General features: G+C 47.0%; 1 protein-coding gene across 1 annotated transcript in view; it reads right to left on the reverse strand.

Moving 5' to 3' along the window:
• Positions 1 to 7148: 7148 nt before the first annotated feature.
• Positions 7149 to 25203, reverse strand: part of TCEA3 (transcription elongation factor A3) — a 37438-nt gene continuing 19383 nt past the window's right edge. Inside the window, exons 6-11 of the mRNA XM_056123398.1 lie at positions 20877 to 21040; positions 20670 to 20731; positions 16580 to 16729; positions 12081 to 12227; positions 9807 to 9878; positions 7149 to 7283 (exon numbers count right to left, since the gene is read on the reverse strand). Coding sequence (XP_055979373.1) covers positions 7275 to 7283; positions 9807 to 9878; positions 12081 to 12227; positions 16580 to 16729; positions 20670 to 20731; positions 20877 to 21040 — 604 coding nt within the window. The 3' untranslated portion in view covers positions 7149 to 7274. The remainder of the gene's footprint in view (positions 7284 to 9806; positions 9879 to 12080; positions 12228 to 16579; positions 16730 to 20669; positions 20732 to 20876; positions 21041 to 25203) is intronic.

The raw sequence follows: 25203 nt of genomic DNA on the forward strand, positions 1-25203 counted from the left end.
GGGAAAGCATTCCAGTCTTCAAGAACAGCATGTGTAAAGTCACGTAGGCGTGAAAGGACAGAGCTCTCCCAGAATGGCCAGGATTAGGTATGAGTAGAGGGAAGAGTGTGGGTGGATGGCAGGGGGAGAAAGAGCAGGGAGAGTCTCCTATGTCCCCTTGCTGGCCTGGCCAGTTTTGTTTCTGCCTTGGCTGTGAACCAGCAAAGCTAGCGATGAGATGAGGTGCCGAGCGGGGGCAGCCTGAGGGCTGGCCATGGGGTGAGAAGAGCAGAATGACTCTGCGGGAGGAGAGAGAGAAGAGGATTGCAAGGCTCTCGGTGCCTCATGGATTTCAGCTGGTTTTCTCCTGAGAGAATCAACACTTCTTAAGAATATAAACAGTTGCATTAAAAATGTGCAAGAAATTTATTGATAATTGTTTTACCTGCTTAAAAGCATCAAGACATCCGCCCTCATTTACGAAACATGTTTATTATGTCCCTATTCTGTACCAGACTCTGTGTGAGAGATAGGACACCACCCTCACAATGACTGTCTGGTTACAGGGAGGCTGAAATGGGAGAATAACTAAAAAACAAACAAACAAAAAAAACCTTCAGAGGTACGCGGGCATACTATGGCCAGCATTATCGTGAAGGAGGGAACATTCATCACAGATGCTCTAGAGCCATATAGCACAGTGGCTCAGTATCCGAATAGGAGCCTGGGTTCAAGCCTAGAGTCTGCCTCAGAGAAGCAAATTACTTTGAACTCTGGTTTTTGCCATCTGCAACAAGTATAGTATCATTCACAGAGAAAAGTAGGCTTTTGCTTGCCAGGGACTGGGGATGGCGCCTATTGTTTAATAGGTATAGAGGTTCTGTTCTGCAAGATGAAAAGAATTCTGAGTTTGAACAACAATGTAAGTGAATTCAACCCTACTGAATTCTATTTACATTTAAACATGGTTAAGATGGTAAATTTTATGTTCTATGCATGTATATGTACTATAATTTCAAAAATATAATCACATGAACCTCAAGTATGATGTGAGGGTTAGTTGGCACCATGTAAAGTATTCCCCTATACCCATAGAAATAACAGTTTGCATTATTCTTGTTTTGTGTGAGGCATGATCCTAATGAATTCCCACTATAACTCTCTAAAATAGGTACTACTAATACCACCATTCTAGAGACGAAAAACTAGACGAGGACCAGAGAGATGGTGCAGGAGTTAAGGCGCTAGCCTTATATACTGAAAACACCAGTTGGTTCCCTGTCACCACATATGGTTCCCCAAGCACACCAGGAGTGATCCCTGAGCATAGAGAAAAGAATAAACCCTGTCACTGCTGAGTGTGGCCCAAGAATAAAAGGTTTGAACAGAGAGAAGCAAGGAGGGAGGGAGAAAGGAAAGGGAAAGAAAAAATAAAAAGAGAAAACAGAAAAAACCTAAAAAAAAAAGTATGGGCAAGTCACATAATGTGGCCCAAATACACACTAGTGAAAGGTCAATAATATCATTCACACTGTCATGCAAATAAATCATTATCATGGTAGAGCACTGTGGAGTTGACAAACCATCTCTTGTGACCAGGTGATCACAGAATATGAGCATTTGTGATGAGCCTTGAAAAATGGGCAAGAGATGGACTGAGAGAGGGATCAGAATATATGGTCATAGTAGGAAGGGCTTCTGGGTTTGTTTTCATTTTTGTTTTATTTTTGTGTGTGTGTGCTCAGGGCTTACCTTGGCTCTGTGCTCAGGGATCACTCCTGGTGGAATGAAGGAACCATAGGTAAAGGGTGCTAGGGATCCAGCCTGGTTCAGCACACAAGGCAAATACCCTACCCCCTGTAGTATTGTTAGATTTTTGAAACCAGGACAATTATCTTAGGCGGGACTCTAAGGAATAGCAGAGGTTTGAGAGAAAACCATCAAAGACAGATGGGCTAGGGGAAGGAATTGCGAGTTTTGTTCCTCACCCAGCAGTGCTCAGGGGTTACTGACTCTCTGACTCAGGAATAATTCCTGGTGGTGTCTAGAGATCATATGCGGTGCCAGGGTCTAACTAGAGTAGGCTAAGTACAAAACAAATACTTTACCCTCTGTACTATCTCTCGACCCAAAGATAGGCAGATGAGGGGAGCTTTGAAAGTCAAATCAAAATGTCTAATTTTATTTGCTAGCTTGTGGAAATCCTCTTAAGTCAATTTGCAGGTGTGCGGATGGGGGAGGGGTGATATTCAGAATCACACAGGGAAGCTATGGTAGGAAGTGTTTTGAATTAGGAGACCAGAGGAAGGCCTTCTCTGTCCTAGGGAAAAGAAAACCTGAAAGACATTGTTAATCTTGACAGCAATTGAGAAAAGGGTGAGATGAGGGAGAGACTAGAGAATTAGTAGCTGGTAAAGTGAAGATGGTTAGGGGAAGGGTCAAAGATGGTTCTAAGTAATGAAATGTTTGACAAGTAGAAAAGACAGAAGAGAGAACTTAAGAGGCAATGTGAGCTTAATTTTCAGGTTGCACTGAAAGAACCAGAGGAATGCTTGGAGGAGGTGTCCATCAAGGCACTTTTTCAGTTTTGAGTTAAAAAAAAAAAAAAAAAAACCTTGGAGCTGGAGAGTTAATACAGTGAGTAGGGTGTTTGCCTTGTACATGGCCAAGCCAGGTTTGATACCAGGCACCACATATGGTTCCCTGTGCTTGCCAGGCATGATCCCTGAGTGTAGAGCCAGGAGTAATCCCTGATTCTACAAAAAACTCAGGGCTTAAGAAAGAGATTTTATACTCCCCGCTGCCCTTGCTCTCTCCCTCTCTCTCTTTCTTTCCTTTTGGGCAATATAGTTTGCAGCATAGATACTAAAAGATTATCAGGTATATCCCTGTGCCTGCCATAAAAGGTGGGGGGGGGGGGGTAGAAGGGGCTTGAGGGAAACTTGGAACATTTGTGGCAAGAAATATACACTGGTGAGGGACAGGTGTTGGACTGAAACACAATTATGAACATCTTTGTAATGTATTTCACTATGATTCAATTAAAATTTTTGTAATTAAATTTAAAAGAATTAAAATTCTAAAAAAAGAGAGAAATTTGATAGTTAAGATAAGACCACTAGGAATTTCCATATGAGACAGTATTTTAGGTTCCTGTTACCTTTGGACATGTCTTCATAATTGGTCATGGGTTTTTTAATGTGCTTTTGTGGATTTTATTTTTGTTTTGTTTGAGAGCCACACGCAGCAGTGCTCAGGGCTTACTTACTCCTGAATCTGCATTTAAGGGCTACTCCTGGTGGGGCTCAGGGGGCATCCAGGATCAAATCCATGTTGACCAATTGCAAGACAAGCACCCTACCTGCTGTACCATCACTCCAGCCGCCTGTACTTTTGTTTTCAAGGTTTTTTGACCATAAGATTCCGGAAGACCCCTCCTCCATCTCAAGCATGTTACCTGTCTCTGAACTCATGTAACCTTGTCTTTTTCCTCTTGTAAGATAACAATCACCTCTCCCCGGAAGCCTTCCTGGGTCACTGAATAGTCTCTTGCCACTCACCCTTTGCATCTTTAATACAGAGGGGGAGGAGGGGACTGGAGTAATACTACAATGGGTAGGGCATTTGCCTGTATGTGGCTGACCTGGGTTTGATCCCCAGCATCCCATATGGGGCCAGGGAGCACCTGAGGAGTAATTCCTAAGTGCAGAGCCAGGAGTAACCCCTGAGCATCGCATCGCCGGGTATGATCCCCCCTCAAAAAAAAAAAAGCAAAAAAAAAACCCCTGAAAACAAAGGAGATAGAGTCAAACCACATTTTAGCTAACACTATGTGTAAAGACTATATGACAAGGAAGAGCATGGCTCAGTCAATGAGGCTGGGGCACAAAGTACAGGGGTGAGGCCGTGGCCAACCCTGAAGGCCCTATAGGCTCTGCTAAGAGTAAGGGGAGAAATGAGAGATTTTAAATGGAGATGATGAAGGGAAGGGCAGTAACATGATCAGATTTGCTATTATGAATGCCTGTTCTAGAGGGCCTAGGGATAGCAGGAATTGGAGTGGGCTCAGAGATGACCCAAGAAGAACAGCTGGGAGGGTATTTCTGCCTGGTAATGAATACAATCTGTGTCCTTTTGTGAATGTAGATGCGGAGATGTGTGGACTGGAGCCGACTTGTTCTTTTGCTGTTTAATCTGACTCATCTCCTTTGTAAACAGTAAGGTTATTGAAGGTGGAGATTCAGTTTTGCAATTTTTCCTATGCTGTGAGTGAGTCCCTGTGTCACTGGGAACACAATGGATACTTAGACTGAAATTGCCTTAGGGTGCTACCTGTATAAAATCCCAAACATTTATTGGCATTATATGACAGTGGTTGCTATGGTTTCTCGACCTTTGGATGGGGAGGAAGATAGTAATACAGAGAATTATCAAATTATCTGACTGTTTTTTTTCTTTTCTAGGGGGCCCACACTCAACAATGCTCAGGAGTCATTTCTGACTCTGCACTCAGAAATAATCCTAGAAGTGTTAGGGGGACCATATGGGATGCTGGGAATTGAACCCAGGTCAGCCATGTGCAAGTCAAGTGCCCTACATGCTGTACTATCATTTCAACCCCTCTCTGGCTGTTTAAATATTTCATACTCAAAAGCATGGCCTGTGGACCAGCAGCCAAGAGCTTGTTAGAAATACAAAATCTCAGGTCTCATCCCAGATCCACTAGACAAGAATCTGTATTTTATTTTTTGTGGGGGGGTCACACCCAGCAATGCTCAGGGGTTACTCCTGGCTCTGCACTCAGGAATCACTCCTGGCAGTGCTCGGAGGACCATATGGGATGCTGGGAATTGAACCCGGGTCAGCCGCGTACAAGGCAAATGTCCTACCTGCTGTGCTATCGCTTCAGCCCCAAGAATCTGTATTTTATTTATTTATTTATTTTGCTTTTTGGGTCATACCTGGAAATGCACAGGGGTTACTCCTGGCTCTGCGCTCAGGAATTACCCTGGCGGTGCTCAGGGGACCATATGGGATGCTGGAAATCGAACCCGGGTCAGCCGCGTGCAAGGCAGACGCCCTACCCGCTGTGCTATTGCTCCAGCCCCAAGAATCTGTATTTTAACACAACTCCCAGGGAATTCCCATCAATCTTAATTTTAAGAAGCACCTGGATATCTAACAACAGGGTGTTACATTTGTACTGCAGATGAAGCATTGATCACGTCCTGTGTGATGTGAAAATCTGTGCCTATACTTTTTATCCTTGCCAGGTTTGGAATTCATGGAAGTGAGGGGATGAGCATTGCGCATAGTTCTGAATCTCTCATAGCATCCAGCACAATGACAAGAAGCAGAGGATTGCGTTTTGCTCCTGGTTCTGCCACTTATGAGCTGTGTGTTTTATATCTTCTTTGAGAGGAACTTCTATCCTTTTGGGGGGAGGTATCCTAAGCAGTGGTCATGGGACCACTCCTGGAAATACTTGGCCTGCTGAGCCTGAAATTCGGTTCTAGGACCCAAGAGGTGGTGCTATGTGGGCCCTTTGGTGCTGGGGAACACTAGATCTGCTCTGGTGGTACTTGGATGCCTTCAGGGTCCCACCAAGTGCTGGGTATGGAAGTGGGATTGGCTGTGTGCAAGGAATATGCCCTAATCCCTGTGCTCTCTTCTCAGTCCCTAGCCTTTCAGATCTGTCTGGTGAAAAAAAAAACTGAAGATGGTGCCAATTGTCTGTTTTCACTGGCCATATCCACAGGATTGCAGCACTTGGCAGGTGGAAGGAGGAAGGCAATAGCAAGTTCCACAGGAAATGCCCAGAGTGTATTAGGAGTCTGTGTCTGAATTTACCCTAAAAGTTTCCCTCAGGGTGAACCAAAGCAGATGGAAACACAGCAGCCTCTGAACAATCACCCCATTAAATAGGCACTAGGGCCACTCCCAATCTTGACCAGTAAGGCTATGGCTTTGTGAGGTTAAGTGACTTGTTCAAGCTCTTATCATGTCAGACTTTTTGTGAAACTGAGTCTTAGAGACTCGGTCAGGAACAAAGAACCAGAGAGACCCTCCAGACATGCTCCAAAAGTTTCCAGTAGATTCCAGCTTTGCCTAAGATTCCGATCAGCTTAAAAATCTATCCACGGGCCAGAAATAGAGAAAGCTCAGAGGATAAGGCAGCTAAGGCACTATCCTTGCACAAAGTCTACTTGGGTTTGATTCCCACAATTGGTCCCCCAAGTCCTGCCAGGAGTGATCCCTGAGCACAGTCAGCAGTAAGCCCAAGTACCACCATGTGTGACCCAAAAACAAAACAAAAAACCAAAGCTAGTCATGCCATTCCGTGACGGTTAATCTCCAATGAGACTCACCACTGGAGAGTCACCCAAGGCCTCTTGTGCCTGGCAGACTTCCTCTGAAGTCTGTGCCAGAGATGGAGCTGTAAGGACTTCAATGTCGAGGCCTGGGCATGTTTTAACAATCAAGGCCTCCCAAGGCCCTGAACTTCAGCAGGTACCACTGTTCTCTTTCCCCAGAAAACTAGAGCTTATAGCAGTCCATGCCTGTTCCAAGGGACCAGGTCTGAACTCCTCAAAGACCTCTGAAGCCAGCCAGCAGAGAACAGCCGAGAGTTTGGAAAGAGATGAGAGATAGGAAAGAAATTTTGCCACATGGCATGAAAGTCCCACCTGCTGAAGCCAAATCAAACATCTACTGTTCCACACATATGCCTCTGGGGAGGCATGGGGTGAAATCTGTGTCAGTCTGATATGTTTTGGTTCAGAAAAAAAAAAAACAACTCTGAGAGGTTGCAGTGTAAGAGAAGGGATCAAAGCAAATATCTGCCAGCGACTGTGAAAGAGAGTACCTCCGGAGCCAGAGAGATAGTACAGTGGGGAGGGTGCTTGCCTTGCAGGTGAGTGACCTGGCTTCTATCCTCAGCATCCCAGTGGTCTCCCGTGCACTGCCAGGAGTAACTCCTAAGCATAACTAGGTGTGGCCCCTAAACCAAAAATAAACAAACAAATAAAGACCAGGAGGTCCTGGTCTCCATGCCCCTGTAATGTCAACTCAGACATTAGCAGTCTGCCCCAATTAGCTTCCCTGTTAGCCATTTGTCATTAACAACTGATAGTTCATTCTCAAAAGAATTCTCCCTCCAATTACTCCTACCCCATTCAGAGTTCAGCCGTTTTCTTCATTTTAAATTTTATTTTGTTTCTCCAGTTAGGATGGCTTAGTATTTCCTCCTTTATTCTTCCTCCTCATGTGCGCTGAAATTCTGGCTGGCAGTCCTATCAGCAGAACTGTAAAACCAAAAGGGCAACAACATTTCAGAGCTTTCTCTGTGTTACTGTTACCAGTATTTCTGAACCTTCTTCCAACTCTAAAGCACTGAAGAGGTGGGGGTGTGGGGTGGAGAAAAAAAACACAGAAGGTGGGGTCTGGAGCCCCACAGACCAGCCAGGTGCTGCCTACTTTCACTTAGCTGTGCGCTCTTGAATGACACATCACTCACCTGTACAAGGCTGGTCAGTGGGAGAAGGTTCTTGGGAAAGAAAATCAAATTTGACATTAGGCCCATGGTGGGTTTTTAAGTCATGGTAAAACTATCACTGTATTACTAAGGGCTCACTTAGATTTTAGGGTTCCTGGAGGGCAATGAGGCCAACTGAAAATGTCAGATAGTCTCTACAGCGGACCCTGCCTCTGTATTTAATTTAATATAAATGAGGGAAGAAGAGCTGGATCTGAAACAGAATGTCCTTTTTCCAGCAGTAAGGAGAAAGAGAGCTACTACTTACTAAGCACTTATTCTGGGTCTAGAAGTATAAGCATGTATAATTGCTCTGTGTGTGTGTATGTGTGTGTGTATGTGTGTGTGTGTGTGTGTGTGTGTGTGTGTGTGTTCCAGGAATTGAAGTCAGGTTTTCTATATGCAAGGTGAGTGCTTTCCCACCGAGCCATATCCCTGGCACTAAACTAACATATACACCCAGCCATGCGTTGTTTGCCAAACTCTATCCCCTGGTGTAAAAGTGCGTCTACCTGGGAGCAGGAGAGTTTTTCCCCCCCAATTTAGCAAAGATGCCATATGAGCATTATCAGAGGCCCTGTTAATGCTTCATATGAACTATCTTCTCTAATCCTTGGAATAGCTTTGGAGCTGGAAATCAATGTCCCATTTTAGAAATGAGGAAATCCCATCTTAGAGAGTTCGGGTCACTTATCTAAGTTACTTTGTAAGTGGTAAAAGCTTAGTTTGAGCCTGATGTTCTAAGCGAGTATTTCTGAACCTTCTTTCAACTGTAATCTCCTTCCTGTGGGTGTCCTGTCCTACCAGTTAGCCCCTAGTCTCATGCTGTGCTCCCACTATATTTTTTTTCACCTGTGGCTCTTTGGAATACCCTGGAAGCTCACAGGCTGCTTTATGGCTATTGGTTGAGAAACATTACTCTGAAGCACTGGCCCCATCTCTAAGTACTCAATAAGTGAACACGGAAAGCATCTAACCATCTGGCTTTTCCTTTAAACATGGAGCAGATCTGAGAGGCTGTGGTTCTTGAAATCCTTAGTAAGACTGTAGGAAAGTCAATCAAGAATTTGAAGCACTGGGGCCAGAGTGATAGAACACTGGGTAGGGCATTTACCTTGCACGCGGTCAACCGGGTTTGATCTCCCACATCCCATATGGTCCCCCAAGCATCATCAGAAGTAACTCCAGAGTACAGGGCCAGGATTAACCCCTGAGCATTGCCAGGTGTGGCCCAAAAGGCAAAAAAGATAGAAAGAAAGGAAGAATTTGGAGCATTAGGTCTTACAGAGCTTACAAACTGTGACTTTATGCTGGTTAAGTATTAGGGTAGCTCTTTTTTCTTTTCAACAGTAATATCTTACAGGAACATTTCTTATAGTTGTTGGCAAAAATTATGTTCAAATATAGTAATCTTCACATCAACCATGGGGAAAAGGCATGAGTTATCATCAGCCTTTTGCTCAGGGTCACATTGCGAGTAGGGCAGAGTGACGACCTGACATCCCGACTCTTGACTTCCAGTTCTGGGCTCATTACTAAGTACCTGAGAATTTCTGGAACCCAGAAGCCTGCCTGGGGCAAGCAGTCACCTAGGCCTAAGAAATCAGATGGTGCTAAGAGTAACAGTAACCGTGAGACGGCTCTCACTTCTTTTAGAAGATAAGGTTGGAAGGTAGGAGTCTTGGCTTAGCTCCCATGCCTGAAAATCACGAGTCCTGCCTTTGTGGGAGTTGATGGAGTCAGGATGACAGTCTTGGAGAATGGAACACTTCCAGAACTATCTTAGGAATGGAAAATGACCTGCAGAGTGTGTGTGTGTGTGTGTGTGTGTGTGTGTGTGTGTGTGTGTGTATACTGCTCCACTGCCAGGGCTCAGCCTTTCTCTCAGGTCTGGCTGTGACATCCTGGTGATTCAAAGGAAATGGCATCTGTGAAAGCACTTTGCAAAGAAGTGTGACCCGAATGCAGAGCACCATTGTTTTTCCTTCCCTCACTGGATCTCAGGAGGCTCATTCTGTCTGTGCTCAGATGATGAACTTGCCTGTCAGTGATCGAATGTGGGCTGCAGCTGTCACCCCAGCTAGGTGCCCTCCAAAATGAAAACACGCCCGTGCACTCTTCCCACCTCCCCACCAGTCGCCACTATCTCCAGCTTTGCACAACCACACTGGCAAGCCCCGCCCCATACAGGCGGCCCCTTCTGGGCTGTGGTTATATTGCTCCTTTCATGGGAAGCATCCATGGGAGAGAAAGAGAGACAGAGACACACAGAGAGAGATCCAGACATACAGACCTTCCAGCGGTTGCCGCATTCATTGCATAAGACAAAGGTAGTCATGGGCTCATCAGCACTACGCGTCTGCACCTGAGAAAGAGTGGGGGTGGGGGGCACGTCATAAGTCACTCCACTACCCTAGAAACTGCCATTTCTCCCACAGCCTTCAGGGACAGATCTGAATCCCGCATTCCAGGGCTCAGCACATTATTCCAGCCTCACTTCTGGCAATTCTATCAGTGAGAACTTCCTAACAGGTCATCACCTCTCACAGGCCCATCTGCTCAGCCCTAGTTTCTCACTGGCTTAATCTGGCCCATGTGCACTTTCACTCTTTTTTCTGGTCCTGAATTGACCTCTCTTCTCTTGCCCCAAGACTCATCTCCTATAGAAAGTACTTCCTGACTCACCACAGCACAGTCTATTTGGATAGCCTCCCTGATTAGGACTCACTTGAGCTGGAAGCACCCTTAGAGCTCACATAGCTTGGGCTGCAGAGGTATTACAGTGGGAAAGATGCTTGTCTTGCACATGGATGACCTAGTTCAATCCCAGAACCACATATGGACTGCAAGCCCACTAGGTGTGATTCCTGAGCACAGAGCTGGGAGTAAGCCCTGAGGATCTCTAGGTCTGGCCCCAAAACAATTAAGAAAAGTCATTTCATTCATTCCTTATTTATGTCTTTATTATTTGTTATTTGGAAGGGGGGTTGTTGTTGTTTTGTTTTTTGGTCACACGGAGCAATGCTCAGGGGTTACTCCTGGCTCTACAGTCAGGAATTACTCCTGGCCATGCTCAGGGACCATATAGGATGCCAGGGATTGAACCCAAGTAGCTGCATGCAAGACAAGGACCCTACCCGCTCTTTATCTCTTCAGCCCCATTTATTATTTGTTTGGGGGCAACACTCAGCATTGCTCAGGGGGTACTCCCACTCAGTGCTCAAGGGTCATTCCTGGGAGTGTTCTGAGAATCATGTGATAGCAGGGATAAACCCAGGCCTCCTCATAGCAAGTCTGTACCCAGCCCTTTGAGAAGTCTCCCCAGCCTCACTATTTATTTTACAGGCAGAAGAACTGGATCCCAGAGAGGAAAAAAGATTCTAAGAGCATTGGAGCTATTTCAATATTTATGCCTTCTGATTTCTTGTCCCCTTAATTATTTGGTTATACCAACATGCACAACCCCCTGGCACTTTCAGATCCAATGCTTACTCTTCTGATTCTCTATGGCAAGCCCAGATTGCTCCTGACTATAGCAAGTTACTGTGCTGACATTCATCTATGAGGGATGGTATCTGGGAGGCTGTGGTGTGGGATAGAGTCCCCAGCCAAGAAATGAACCCAGCCAGCTAGGACAAGCTGGCAGAGCTTTGTCCCTGGAGATACTGACATCTCGGGGAGAATACCAGGAAGCACATCGCATGGAAATGTGCTTGGCAGAGAGCAGGAGAGAGCATCAACACGCCCACCTCTCACAGACATTCTCCAAGGTCCTCCTGCTGGACACCAGGCCGAGTGTCCTCTGTGTGGCCATGAGCCCACTATGGGCAAAGTGCTCTTGATAACTCTCTCTTACCAAGTATATGGCCAAATAAAGAGATTCAAGCATGTTCTAGATGCTAACTAGAATCCAAGAATATGGGGCCATATGTTGTTCTGGGAATTGAAACTCGGGTCTGTTGCCTGCAAGGCAAGCATCCTACCTGCTATACTGTCTCTCCTGCTCCTGTTCTCTGGTTTTAAGTCTTTCAGAAGAAGGGCTTCCCCAGATTTTCAAGGCTCCCCTCGGTGGAGCCAAGGTCAGTGTTCAGCCATAGACCTTGGGACAAATCCTTCTCTTAACTAAGCTATCTGTATTGTAGGCGGCAAGATCTGAATATCATTACTGTAATGACCCTTTGCCATGTTGGGCATAACCCTCAAAGTCGAACCCTTGTCTGAATTAAATCTCCCTGTTGTGAAATGAGAGAGCCCAGATGGATACTGGAAATTTTCTTCTGACCGTCTGAGCCCTGTGAGTCTGTTTCTCTTACAGTCGCTTTGGGGGCAGGACAGAATACACTGGTCACTGCTCACAGACACAAACCTGGGTGATGGGGCATGCAAAAGAACATTTCAAGAGGCCATAGTATATATAGTGGGGATACCAAGATGTGCCCTTCTCTCTGCAGCCTGAAGCTTTATTTAGCCCATATTCTCTCCCTGACTGTTTCCTACACTCTCTTGGATCCTCCCTGCATTGGGAATACCTTCTCTTCCCTCCCATGCTCTCCCCTCTACTGCAGACCTGGTTATAGGTGCAGTTCTTCTTCTTGCATTTATTGCACTGGAAGAGGTCAGTGGTGGTACCACCTGTCTTGGCCATCTGGTGCTCACGGATGGCTTCTTGAGTCATGGCATTCCTCAATTCCCTCAGTTCATCACTGGCCATTTCCTGGAGAGAAAGAAATGTACCTTTCAGGGCTGGGGAGCTCCAGGGGTCCTAGCCCACACGTGGTCTCCAAGTGCCTGACCGGAAATGAAGGAAATATGTTGGATGCACAAATACAAGATCCTGGAGAAAGACCTGGACCCTGGCTCTGCCCCTGCTGGAAAAGGGTGCCATATAAACTGTCTCTAGTGCATCTTTATGTAAGTCCAAAGTCAAATCTGGGGCGGGGCTCTGACTCTGCCACATGCACTCAGGCACATGAAAGAAAGCAGAAAGCAAGTAATTTCTACCCCAGAATCAACACTCATTTGTACATTTCCTCAGATCTGCAATTCACATGGTCAGTCAGAACCTTGGATACCTATCTGAACCTTCCTGCTTGAGCTGACGTCCCCAGCTACCACCTGTCTTTGCTGGTCCCCTTATTCTTCCTGTCAGGACTGATCCAATGCCTGTTCCAATTGTGATCACACTGCCATGTGCTCAGCCCATTCTGCCAAGAGGGATCCTTGGGCTCAACTATCCATGGCTCGCAGCTGCTTCTTCCACCCAAGCAGGACTTGAAGCTCATGGGTGCACACAACCCACTGCTTACCTGTGGGTGTGATACAGAACATGTTGGTCTCTGTTTTCATCAGTTAACTGTGGATGCTCAGCCTTTGTATTATCTAGGTTCTTTCCTTCTCTACTCATTTCCCTTAAACCTCTGCCAGAAGATAAAACACTGCAGTAAAAGTAATCCTAGTTAGGGTTGCTGTCAAGGAAAGGAACTGAGTCTCATATTAAAATGCGCATCTGGTTCTGGCTCAGCATTTTCACTGTTGCTTTCTATCCTGACTCCTTAAATCATAAAGAACAGAATGGACACAAAGGTCAAGTGATGTTAATGAGCTGCTCACAACTGCATCAGGCCACTGGGGCTTCTTGATAAATCACAGATTCCATGAATTCAAAATTTCAAGGTATAGGCCCAGAAATGTAATTTTTGTTTTGTGTCCACACCTGGTAATACTCAGCTCCTGGCTCTGCACTTTAAGGATCACTCCTGGCAGTGCCCAGGGGACCTGAGCTCACTGCCAGGAATCAGACTGGGTTAGCTGTGTGCAAGGCAAGTGTGTGTGCAAGAATAAGGGGACCAGCAAAGATCAGGTGGCTCTGTAGGAATATAATTTTTACTTGCCCCTGTTATTTTTATGATTTTGGCTCATAAGTAGTGGTGTTCAGGGCTTATCTGTGGTTCTATGCTCAGGAGTCACTCCTGGCAGTGTTTAGTGGGGACCATATGTGCTGTCAGGGATTGAACTTGGGTCAGTGGGATGCAAGAGAAGTGCCTTAGCCCCTGTACTGTCTCTCCAGTCCCAGTTTTGTGGCACTAAAGTTATTGTACTTTATGTCATACTATACTGCTGCTCTGTCTTAAATTCAAGGGATCCTAATTAATGGATGAGGAATATACAAAACCAAGTATAACCAAAGCCATGTAAGCAAAGACCACTGACTTCAATTTGTAGGTATTTTCCAGATTTGAATACCTTTTATTTTTTTTTTTTTGCTTTTTGGGTCATACCCGACAATGCACAGGAGTTACTCCTGGCTCTGCACTCAGGAATTACTCCTGGTGGTGCTCAGGGAACCATATGGGATGCTGGGAAACAAACCCGGGTCAGCCGTGTGCAAGGCAAACGCCCTACCCGCTGTGCTATCTCTCCAACCCCCAGATTTGAATACATTTGCTCATTCAAATGTATTGGAGGGCCAGAGTTATAGTGTAGCAGATAAGGTGCTTGCTTTGCATTCTGGGTTTACTGTAACACATATGGTCCCCTGAGCATAGAGCCAAAAACTGCTCCGCAGCATCACTGGGTTTGGCAAAAAACAAACAAACAAAAAACAGAAAACAAAATGTAGGGGCAGAGAGAGTATAACAGGTAAGGTGTTTGCTGTGCACACTTTGGGGCCCAGCAGCCTGTCCTGGCAGTCCCTAGAGAGAGCTGCTAAGTTCATGGCTTGCTCCCTTGTTCTGATGAGTCTCTTCTTGAGTCTGGATTGATAACCTCATTCTCTTCCTTGTTGTAGGGAACAGTCTTGAGATGTGGGGCCAGTATTCATCCATGTCTCTAGATTGGCTGGCTGCTCTTGTGAGACTTTTAGGGTCTGTCTTTGTCCTAATTTAGATGCCAAGCTCTGTTCCAATCTGGTCCAATTTACCTTGGTATCATATGGGATGCCAAGGATTGAATCCAGGTTGGCCGTGTGCAAGGCTAATGCCCTACTTGTTGTTCTATCCCTCTAGGTCCCCCAAGAACAATTTTAAAACTTTTGAGTATCTGAGACACAGATGGGCGCTTTTGGAGACATGTCAAGAGGCCAAAACTCGAGCACAATAGTAAAGAAATTCTGGCAACACAGAACACTGAGAAAACCATGGTGTACTCTCATGCCACGAGGCTGACAGAGGGGTGTGGCTTGATGCTGCTGCTGCCGGGCATCCCAAAAGAGGTCTGGGCACAGATCACAAGCCCAGGAAGAGGCCAACGCTCAAAACTCAAATTATAGTGTCTAGTGAATGCTGCCCTCACACCATTGTGAGGGCAAAAATTGTATATCTGGGACCAGAGCGATAATCCAATGGGTAGGGCATATGCCTTGCATGCAATTAACCTGGGTTAGATTCCTGGCATCCCATATGGTCCCTTGAGCACCACCAGGAATAATTTCTGAGTGCAGAGCCAGGAGCAGTCCCTGAGCATTGCCAGGTGTGACCTCCCACCCACCACCCCAAAAAAAACCCACAAAATTGTATATCAACGCATCATAGGTCTGAACTTTCTGTGTTCACAATTGTAATTTCCCCACCTTGAACTGAGTTGAGGTGAGGTTGAAGGGCCACCAATCTGATTTTGGGTCAGAGTTGAGTAATGGGCTATATGGGACTGACCAAGGCAGGATAGGGAGGCAGAGATCAGAGCAGTGAGGAGAGAATGCTCTGTGGCCAGACAGTTCTCATCCTGACTTGTACATGTGCTACCTGCATATATGGGCAAACCAGCTGCCACTGGAGTACTGCAAAGTACCACACTGCAAAGCGTAGTTCCTGAACGCAGCATGCACCATTCCAACACCAGGTCTTTCAACTGAGTAGAATTGTAGAGGATCTACTTCCCTCTACAATTGTCTAGATACTCCTACCAACCCATTTCCCTATCTGTAAAATGGGAATAAACGTTTCTGCCCCAGTTGGCCTGGCGATTAAAACTGGACCATGTTACTGGTGCAGATGTGGCGAGAAAGGGACCCTCCTTCACTGCTGGTGGGAATGCCAACTGGTTCAGTCCTTTTGGAAAACAGTATGGATGATTCTCAAAAAATTAGAAATCAAGTTCCCATTTGACCCAGCAATACCACTCCTGGGAATATATCCCAGAGAGGCAAGAAAGTATAGTGAAGTGGCATCTGCACTTGTTTGTTCATTGCAGCACTCTTTACAATAGCCAGAATCTGGAAAAAAAACTGAGTGCCCGAGAACAGATGACTGGTTAAAGAAACTTTGGTACATCTACACAATGGAGAACTATTTAGCTGTTAGAAAAGAAGAAGTCATGAAATTTACATACAAGTGGTACTACATGCTAAGCGAAATGAGTCAGAAAGAGAGGGACAGACATAGAAAGATTGCATTCATCTGGGGAACATAAAGAGACAAAATAGGAGACTAACACCCAAGAATAGCTGAGATAAGTACCAGGAGGTTTACTCCATGGCTTGGAGGCCAGCCACCCATGCTAGGGGAAAAGGCAGCTCAGATAGAGTAGGGAGCACCATATAGAGGGTGTTGGGAGGATCCTCCCAGGATGGGAGAAGCATGCTGAAAGTAGACTATAGACCGAACATGATTGCCACTCAATGCCTCTTTTGCAAACCGCAGCACCCAAAAGGAGAGAGAGAGAATAAAAGGGAATGCCTTGCCACAGAGGCAGGGTGGGATGGGGGAATGGGGGGTGGGAGGGATACTGGGACCCGTGGTGATGGAAAATGGGCACTGGTGAAGGGATGGGTACTTGATCATTATATAACTGAGACCCAAGCACAAAAATTTGTAAGTCTACAACTGTACCTCATGGTGTTTCACTAATAAAAATTTAAAAAAAAACCTGGACCATGCACCTACTGTGTGCTTAGTCCAGCACCAAGTGCCTGTCAGCTGTGTTCACTTAGCTGCTTGGAGATGGTCTAGCTGAGAAGCGACTTGGCTCCCTCCACTGAGACTCCTCAGGCTTAGAGCACCGGGCTGGGCCAGGCCTGCCCCACACCCCATCTGCTCCAGGCCTGTCCTGGCCCTGCCCTTCCCCCTTTACCTCAGCTGTCATCTTGGCGATGAGCCCAGCAGAGATGGCACCGCGGAGCACGTTGCGCCTCAGGCCGGGGTTCCTGGGGTCCTTGAGGTTGCTGATGCGGCTACGCACCCGGTTCCGATACTTCATGTCCGTGCTCTTGAGTTCCTGGTAGATATGTGATTCGGTCAAGGGCCAGGCTGTCACTTGCAAGTGGAGAGCTTCATCCTGAAGCCCGAGGAGCCCTAGAGCCATCTCTTTCTTCTTTAGACTTGCACAGGGGTCAGGAACCTTTATGGCCCAACCTCCAGGCGGAACTCTCATGGGTATCTGGGGGTCAGTCCTATGATCTCTCTGTATTTCAGTTTCCCTATTTATAATATGTAGGATGACCGTAGGGATTCAGGGAGCTAAGCGTTAGGGTGCCACTGGTTGTGCCTAGCATTTAGGGGCTGGTAAGATGACAGTGGCCAGACTGGAGAGAGGACTCAAAGGGTTGAGCACTGGTTTTGCAGGTAGAAGAGACACAGGTCCATCCCCAGCACCACAGGGTCCCCAAATTCTTCCATAAATGACCCCAAGTACTGCTCCAGGAGTGACTCTAGGCACTCTATGAGGGTGGCACCCCCCCTCAAAAAATGATGGCAATAAAGAAACTTCTAGTCTTGAGGCTTCTGGAACTTATACATCCAGTTGAAAAAAAAAAAGAGGCAATGAGTGACAATCATGTTTGGTCTATAGTCTACTTTCAGCATGCTTCTCCCATCTTGGGAGGATCCTCCCAACACCCTTTATTTGGTGCTCCCTTCTCTATCTGAGCTCCCCTTTCCCCTAGCATGTGTGACTGGCCTCCAAGCCATGGAGTAAAATTCCTGGTACTAATCTCGGCCATTCTTGGGTGTTAGTCTCCTATTTTGTTACTTTATGTTCCCCAGATGAATGCAATCTTTCTATGTCTATCCCTTTCTTTCTGAGTCATTTCGCACAACACCCAATAAGAGAGAGAGAACAAGGGGCTAGAGCGATAGCACAGCAGGTAGGGCCTTTGCCCTGCACGTGGCCGACCTCGGTTTGATTCCCAGCATCCCATATGGTCCCCCGAGTACCACCAGGAGTAATTTCTGAGCGCAGAGCCAGGAGTGACCCCTGTGCATTGCCGGGTGTGACCCAAAAAGCAAAAATAAAAAAAAAATACTAACAACCTTTTTTATAAAAAAAAAAAGAGAGAGAGAGAACAAAAGGGAATGTCCTACCACAGAGGCAGGGTGGGATGGGGGGAATGGGGGTGGGAGGGATACTGGGATCCGTGGTGTTGGGAAATGGGCGCTGGTGGAGGGATGGGTATTTGATCATTGTATAATTGAAACCTAAGCACAAAAATTTGTAAGTCTATAACTGTACCTCATGATGTCTCACTAATAAAAATTTTTTTAAAAAGGCTAAAATTACAAGCCACATAGGTTCTAAGGAGCATTGCAATAAACAAGTTTTTGCACTTGTTTAATCTGGTGTTTCTAAGAGATTGCAGTCCTTCCCACCTTTTCTCCTAAAATACCTATTACCATCTCATGCAAATCACCTTGGGATTTGATGCTGTCTTACTTCTCTCATTAACAGATGAGGAAGCTGAGGGTGCAGGCCTTTGCTCAAGGTCACTGAGCAAATTCCTGGCAGAGCCAGGGCTGGAAGCCAGCCCCCCTCCTAACGGTAATGCTCTCTCCACTCTCCCAGCAGGAAGTCGCTGGGCCACCGACCACAGAGAGCTCTCTGTCTAGACACCATCCCAGCCAGGCCTCCCCGACCTCCACCCCTCCTCCCTTCTCCAGCCTCCCCAGGCGCTAGGGGAACGCAGCTGCATTTTCTTGGCCTCCTGGAGCCAAGCAGAATCAGGAAGATGAAGCCTTTGCTGGGAAAAAGCGTGTACAAGAAAGAGTCTGCAGGGAACACAGGCGAATAGAAAGGGCTGGCTTGCTAGGAGGGGAGGAGGAAAAGGGAGGTTAGTTATTTTCCCTGTTATATGATTCTAACATTGCTGTAAAAAAAAATCAGGGAAGACAATAAATACACTATAATGTATTTGATTTGCTTCCTATTTTTTGTTTTTGTTTTTGTTTTTGTTTTGGGGTAATACCTGGTGATGTTTAGGGCTTACTCCTGGCTCTGTGTTGAGGAGTCACTCCTGGCTCAGGGAACCATATGTAGTGCCAGGGATCGAACCTGGGACTGCCACAAACAAAATAAGCGTCTTCCTATCTCTGGCCCACTGCAATGGCTTTAAACCCTCTGTGCTTCCCAGCACCACATGAACACCACCCATCCTACCCCCAGCCGGAATCACCGGGTGTGGCCCAGAAACAAACCAAAAAGCCAACCAAACAATTGTGTCCGGGATTCCTGAAGGAGTGTGCTTATTAGATCGGGGGGAGACAACAGGGCCCACCACACTTTTAGTAGACTCTTCCTGAAACCGTCTCCTGTTTCCTGAGATCACAGGGGAGGACAAGGTGGGGCACAGACCTGGGCATCCTTGACTCCCCCAGAAGAGCCCTCGGGAGCCCCACCACTGCATGTGAGTCCAGGACAAGGGCTCTTTAGGACACAGACCCTCCCCGCCCATCAACTGATGCTCCCCTGAGCTTGCTCTATCTGAGAACAAAGCAACAAGGCTGGTGGAAGTGCCTTTGATTTCTTCCCCTTCAAAGGCCAGTCAAGCAATGGGGAGTGGGACGTGCAGGAAGGTGGAAAGGATCTCTTACAGGGAAATTTTCTGGAGAAAGCAAAGACAAAGCTCAGGACCATTCTGACACCTATGTTCTTGAATCAACTGAGATGAAGAAAATGTACTGGGTGAGGTGTTAATAATGTTACTAATCAGCAGCATGTGTTGGTTAATAATGAAATGATGATGAAAGTAATGCCCAGGAGAGGCGCTGGCAGCTGAGAGGGTGGACCTCGGGCAGGAGATGGGGGCAAGTTTTCCTGACCCTCCCAACGGACTCCTCACTCCTCCCTGAGTTCCTTAGGAAGAGCCTGGGAGGTCACAAAAAAGCCCAATTAGATCTCAGCATGATGCTTGGACCAGGGGATTCTTTGTGCCCCCCTCAACATCTCTTTGACATGCAAAGCTTTGTCTGCCCCTAAAAGACATTCCACACACTCAGTCATTTAGTGGGGCGCAGTGGGGAAGGATTTCTTGTTCTCTAATACAAAAAGCTTTTGGTGCCCGGGGCCCATAAAATACAGGTGGTGGCCTCCTCTGTCTCCCCAGGCCCCCATTCAAAGAGTGGGAGATGGGAAATGAGCTCAGGCTGTGGAATCCAAAGACCAAAGCTTTCAGTTCAGCTCTGACAGCCACAGTCCTGCACCTGGGCTCTCTTCTGCAAGCAGGTCAACTGCCTCTCACAGTGCAGAGGAGCCTGGCAGAGAATCCAAAATGGGAAAGGACAGAAGAGAGGGGAAGCTAGCAGGAGCAAGGCTGTCCTCTGTCTGCCCAGCTACATGACTGCATAGTCCATGCTTAATATGACATGGTCTGTTGTGCCTGGTAACAGGGCCCTTTGCTTCCAGAATCATCATTTCAGGTTCAACACCCGTTTCCCACCACCACCACCACCGTCGTCCTCACCCCTTGGGCTGGAGAAAAAGTATAGCCTTATACTTGCCTTGCACACAGTGGACCCAAGTTCGATCCCTAGAATCCCATATGGGGCCCCAAGCATTGCCAGGAGTAATTCCTTGAGTACAGAGCCAGAAGTAACCCCTGAACATTGCCGGGTATGGTCCAAAACAAACCAAAACGAAAAACCTCTCAACTCTGCCATTCCTCTTCACTGTGCGAACTTGGGCAAGACAATGAACCTCCCTGAGTTTACTTAATCTTCCCCGTGAAAGTGGGGTGTATCAGGGAGCCTGATTTGGGCACTGCTTTCAGTGTCAATTATGTGCAACTCCCAAACCGTGTAGCTGGAAACTGGCAGGTGCGGGACTCATCAGCGCTAGCAGAGGGAAGAATTCTGGCCCTGGGGACCCCAGAGAGCTGTCCTGAGTCTTCGCTCCCCCCTCCCTCTTGGGTTCCTTGGCAGTGCAGACCCCCATAGCCATGACATGGCTCAAGGATATGATCTTCAATTTCTGATGCCATCTTGTCACAGTTGACCCCATAGTCCTTGTAGTCATCTAAAAGAGATTCGGAAAACAGACATCAGCCCATGGATCCATGGCGCCCCATATAACCCCCAGGACAGAGAAAGATGGTAGTGCCCTCACTTTGCGAAGCACTTCCCACCCATGTCTGGTCCATGCCCTCTTACAACCCTCTTACCGTCTGCCTTTAGGGCTGCTGAGAGCATCTCCACGCACTTGTCCCGGACAGAATCCCCAGTGAGATAGCATGGCGCCAGGAGGCAGATGGAAGGGGCAAAAGTAGGGGTTAAGGGGCTGCTGGGCGTTTTGGGACTCTCTGCTTTCGATTTGCTGCTGGTTGATCTGAGAATGACAGTCAGCAATAAACAGTGTGACATTAAGCAAATCAATCATTTCTTGAGCATCATGCTAGATGTTTGCATTTAACTCTCCCAGCAACTCAATGATGTGGTTCGACTCTTATCCCCATTTAGAGCTGCATATTTTAGTGAATTTTAGAGACAGACGCACTTAAAATAAGATGACTCAGGTCACAGAGTTAGAAACCAAGAGAGCTAGAATTGAAACCCATGAAGTTGGAATTAGGTATCTATTCTCTCAACCAGGGCTTCTTAAACTTTTCCCATTAGCCACCCCCCCCTTTTCTCCCCCATGAGGAGCCACACCCAGTGGTGTTCAGGGTTTACTCCTGGTTCTGGGCTCAGGGATCATTCCTGGCAGGGCTTGGACCATATGTGGGAATCAAACCAGAATTGGCTTTGTGCAAAGCAAGCACCATGCCATTGATATTACTGTTCCAGCCCCAAACCACTTTATTTAATCACAGAAATGTTTATGTGACCCTGAATATATAGGTATATAAATAGATATATAAATCAAACATTTATTAATAATAAATTGCAGTTTTTTAATTTTAAAGAACATTTCTAAACGTTACACAAATCTGTATTGGGTTGCAACCCATAATTTAGTCTAGTTGAAGAATCTTGATTCTCAATTAGGGTGTTTAACCTTTTTATGCCTGGAAATCAGCACCCATTCAAGCACTAGTCCACAGACCAGTAGTTAATAACCCTGATGGTGGGGGCCAGAGAGATAGTGCAGCCAGTAGGGTGCTTGACTTACACGTGCTGACCTGGGTTCAATCCCCAACACCCCATACGTTCCCCGAGCCCTGCCAGGAATGATCCTGAGCACAGAGCTGGAGCAAACCCTGAACACAACTGACCCCAAAACAGCAACAAAATTTTTTTCCTTGCACACGGCCAACCTGGGTTTGATCCCGTTACCCTATTGGTCTCCTGAGCTCTGCCAGGAGTGATCCTTGAGTGCAGAGCCAGGAATAAGCTCTGAGCACTACCTGGTGTGCCCCTCACTACAAAAAAATTTAGGGGCTAGAACAATAGTACAATGGGAAGGGCATTTGTCTTGCATGCAACTGACCATATAATTGCCCAGCATCTCATACGATACCACAAGCACTGTCAGGAATGATTTCTAAACACAAAGATAGGAGTAAACCCTGAGTACTGCTGGGAATGAGCCCCCACCAAAAAATAAAAATTTTAAATTAGAAATTAAAAAGGGGGCCGGATCAATAATACAGTGGGTAGGGCGTTTGCCTGCATGCAACCCACCTGGGTTCAATCCCTGCCATCCCATATGGTACCCCAAGCACCACCGGGAGTAATTCCTGAGTGCAGAGGAATTCTTCCACCAATAACCCCTGGGCATCACTGGTGTGACCCCAAAGCCAAAAAACAAAAGAAAGAAAAATTGGGGGTGAGGGATGCTCAGGGGTTACTCCTAACTCTACACTCCAGAATTACTCCTGGCAGTGTTCAGGGGACCATATAGGTTGCCAAGGACTGAACCTGGGTCAGCTGCATGCAAGGCAAGTGCCCTATTCACTGTACTATGGCTTCAGACCCTAAAAAAGAAAATCTTATTGAGCCCAAGAAGTCTAGCCGAAGGTTGAAGTAGGAGGTGGTCACTCAGAGAAGGAAAGAAGCGATGCATGCTTAGCAGAAATGCACAGAAGCGACAAAATCCCTGGTTCATGTGGGCAATATCAAGGAGCTCAGGATAGCTGTAGCAGAAGGGTGAGAGAGCTGGGGGGGGTGGGGAATGTTCTGCAGGCATCAGGGCCTCAGTTATACCAGTGATATGACTGAGGGTTATAGCCATATATCCAAAACATAGATCAACAAAACTGAAAGCATGAGACCTAAGCATCAACCACTGAAACTTTGTAATGTACCTGTGAAGTTGACAGCTGGCGGGGGGGGGGGGGGGGGGGGGGGGGGGGGCGGGGGTGGAGTGGGGGATGGGATGGGAGGGAATCTGGGAATAATGGTGAAGGGAAGTTGACACTGGTGGAAGAATTGGTGTTGAATTATTGTGCACCTAAAACTCAACTATCAGTAATTTTGTAAATCATGACTCTTTAATAAAAAATTTTAGAAAAAGAGAAGAAAAAAATGGTTCTGGCCAGTCTCTGGGGCTTAAGAATGACAGGAACACAGGGCAGCGTTTGCCACCAGTGTGCCACTCATTCCTCTCCACAACACAGAGAACCACAAGTTACCAGTCTGCTGTTGTTTTATTTGGGGACCCTGACCTACTGGTGCCCAGGGCTGACTCCTGATTCTGTGCTCAGGAATGATCCCTGGAAGTGCTCAGGGAACCCTATGGGATGTCGGGAATGAGAACCGGGGTCAGTGAGAGAAAAAGCAAACGCTGTATCCTTGCCTTACCCTCCCGAATCCCACTCTGGGCCCTCTGGTCTGCTTGTGTTTGTTTTTGATGCTCAGGACTGGCTTCCTGGCCTGCGCTCAGGGACCACCCTCTGGCCTGCTCTGGCTGATGAGAGTCGGCATTGCGCGACTCTCATCTCAGAGCTATTTCTAATAGCTGTAGCTATTTCTATCCCCCTGCGGCAGAGGGATCAAGCAGACAAGATGGTCTCCACCTCCATCTCTTGGTTCCTCAATTCTCTCTTTCAGTGACCTGCCAGGACTTAGAAATCAACCTCTCGGGCCTCCTAAGAAAAAACAAACTCAGCAGTTGCTCCCACTCTGCTACAGCATCTCATCACACTGCTACATTTCCTGACTCTGTGGGCATCGTCTACATGGTTACCAGGCTACCTTTTGCAGCTGTACAGGCCACAGCCTGGCAGGCCTAGAGCTTTTGACAAAGTATTTCAGGCCCAAGGAGTTGTTTGACTGAAATCGGTGGGGTAACACAGGCTTCCCTTCTTGAAGACCAGGGACAACAAGATCATTCCTACCGCCTTCGTTCTGTCGAGTGGTCCATCCTCTCAGCCTGTCCCAGTTTGGCCTGACCTTGGATCACCTCACATACCTTGAGGGCTTTTGTAGTCTCTAAAGCCCAGAAATTCCTCCAAAGCGCCTCAGTGCTGCCACATGGGTGTAAGAGAAGGGGGCCAATAGTTTTGTTCGAAAGGTTTTCATAATAAGCATTGGTAAAGGGAAATGTGTTTGATAGTTGCATGGCCGAGACTTAAACCTGAAAGCTTTGTAACTTTTCCCACAGTGATTCAATAAATAAATAAATTAAAAAAAAAAAGGTTTTCATACCTTGTGTTTATTCATTGCTGCAGTTTGAGCCTCACTGTGCTAGACCCACTTATTCTGGATTCTACCTAGGGCGCCGAATACATCACGGGTAGCTTGCCAGGCTCTGCCGTGCGGGCGAGATACTCTCGGTAGCTTGCCGGGCTCTCCGAGAGGGGCGGAGGAATCGAACTCGGGTCGGCCATGTTAGCTACGTGCAAGGCAAACGCCCTACCACTGTGCTATCGCTCTAGCCCGTGATGTATTCGATATGCCAAACACAGTAACAACAAAAGTCTCCAATGGAGACGTTACTGGGCCCGCTCGAGCAAATCGACGAACAACAGGAGGACAGTGACAGTGACAGTGACCTAGGGAGTCACTGACAGCCTGGTAGGAGGGATAGGGATGCTAAAGTCCAGCGGGCTCTCACAGGACTCAGAGCTCAGCAGAAGGGAAGAGGTAAGAGTCAAAAAAGGCTGGGAAGAGGAGAATGTCTCGAGTCCAGGTGAGAGTAAAAGGGGCAACCTGCAGCTAGCAGGAATTTCCCTGTACCCAATAGTGGCCCAGCTCATGGGCAGACACAGCCACAATGACCCCAAGATCTTGCCCTGCTATCCTTGCCTCCTCTCACCCCCTGGTAATGCATTTGCCCTAGGGCAGCCAGACGGCCCTTTCAAACATGGCAGCTGGTCCATCCCTCCTGTGCTCCTGACTGATTTCAGCACGAAGTCCAAGTCCACATCATGACCTCCAGCCCATCCACATCTGTGCCTGCCTCCCCTCTGATCTAATCTCATGCCACACTCTACTCACAGTTCCCAAAGCCCCTCCTCCGCTGTTTCTTTCTGTCCTGTACACAGGCCCAGCCTTCCTGTCACAGTGCCTTTGCACCGACTTGGTCCTCCTCCTGAGAGCTATTCCTCC

This window comes from Sorex fumeus, unplaced genomic scaffold (assembly GCF_029834395.1).
Source record: "Sorex fumeus unplaced genomic scaffold, SorFum_2.1 ptg000047l, whole genome shotgun sequence".
NCBI classification, from domain to species: domain Eukaryota; kingdom Metazoa; phylum Chordata; class Mammalia; order Eulipotyphla; family Soricidae; genus Sorex; species Sorex fumeus.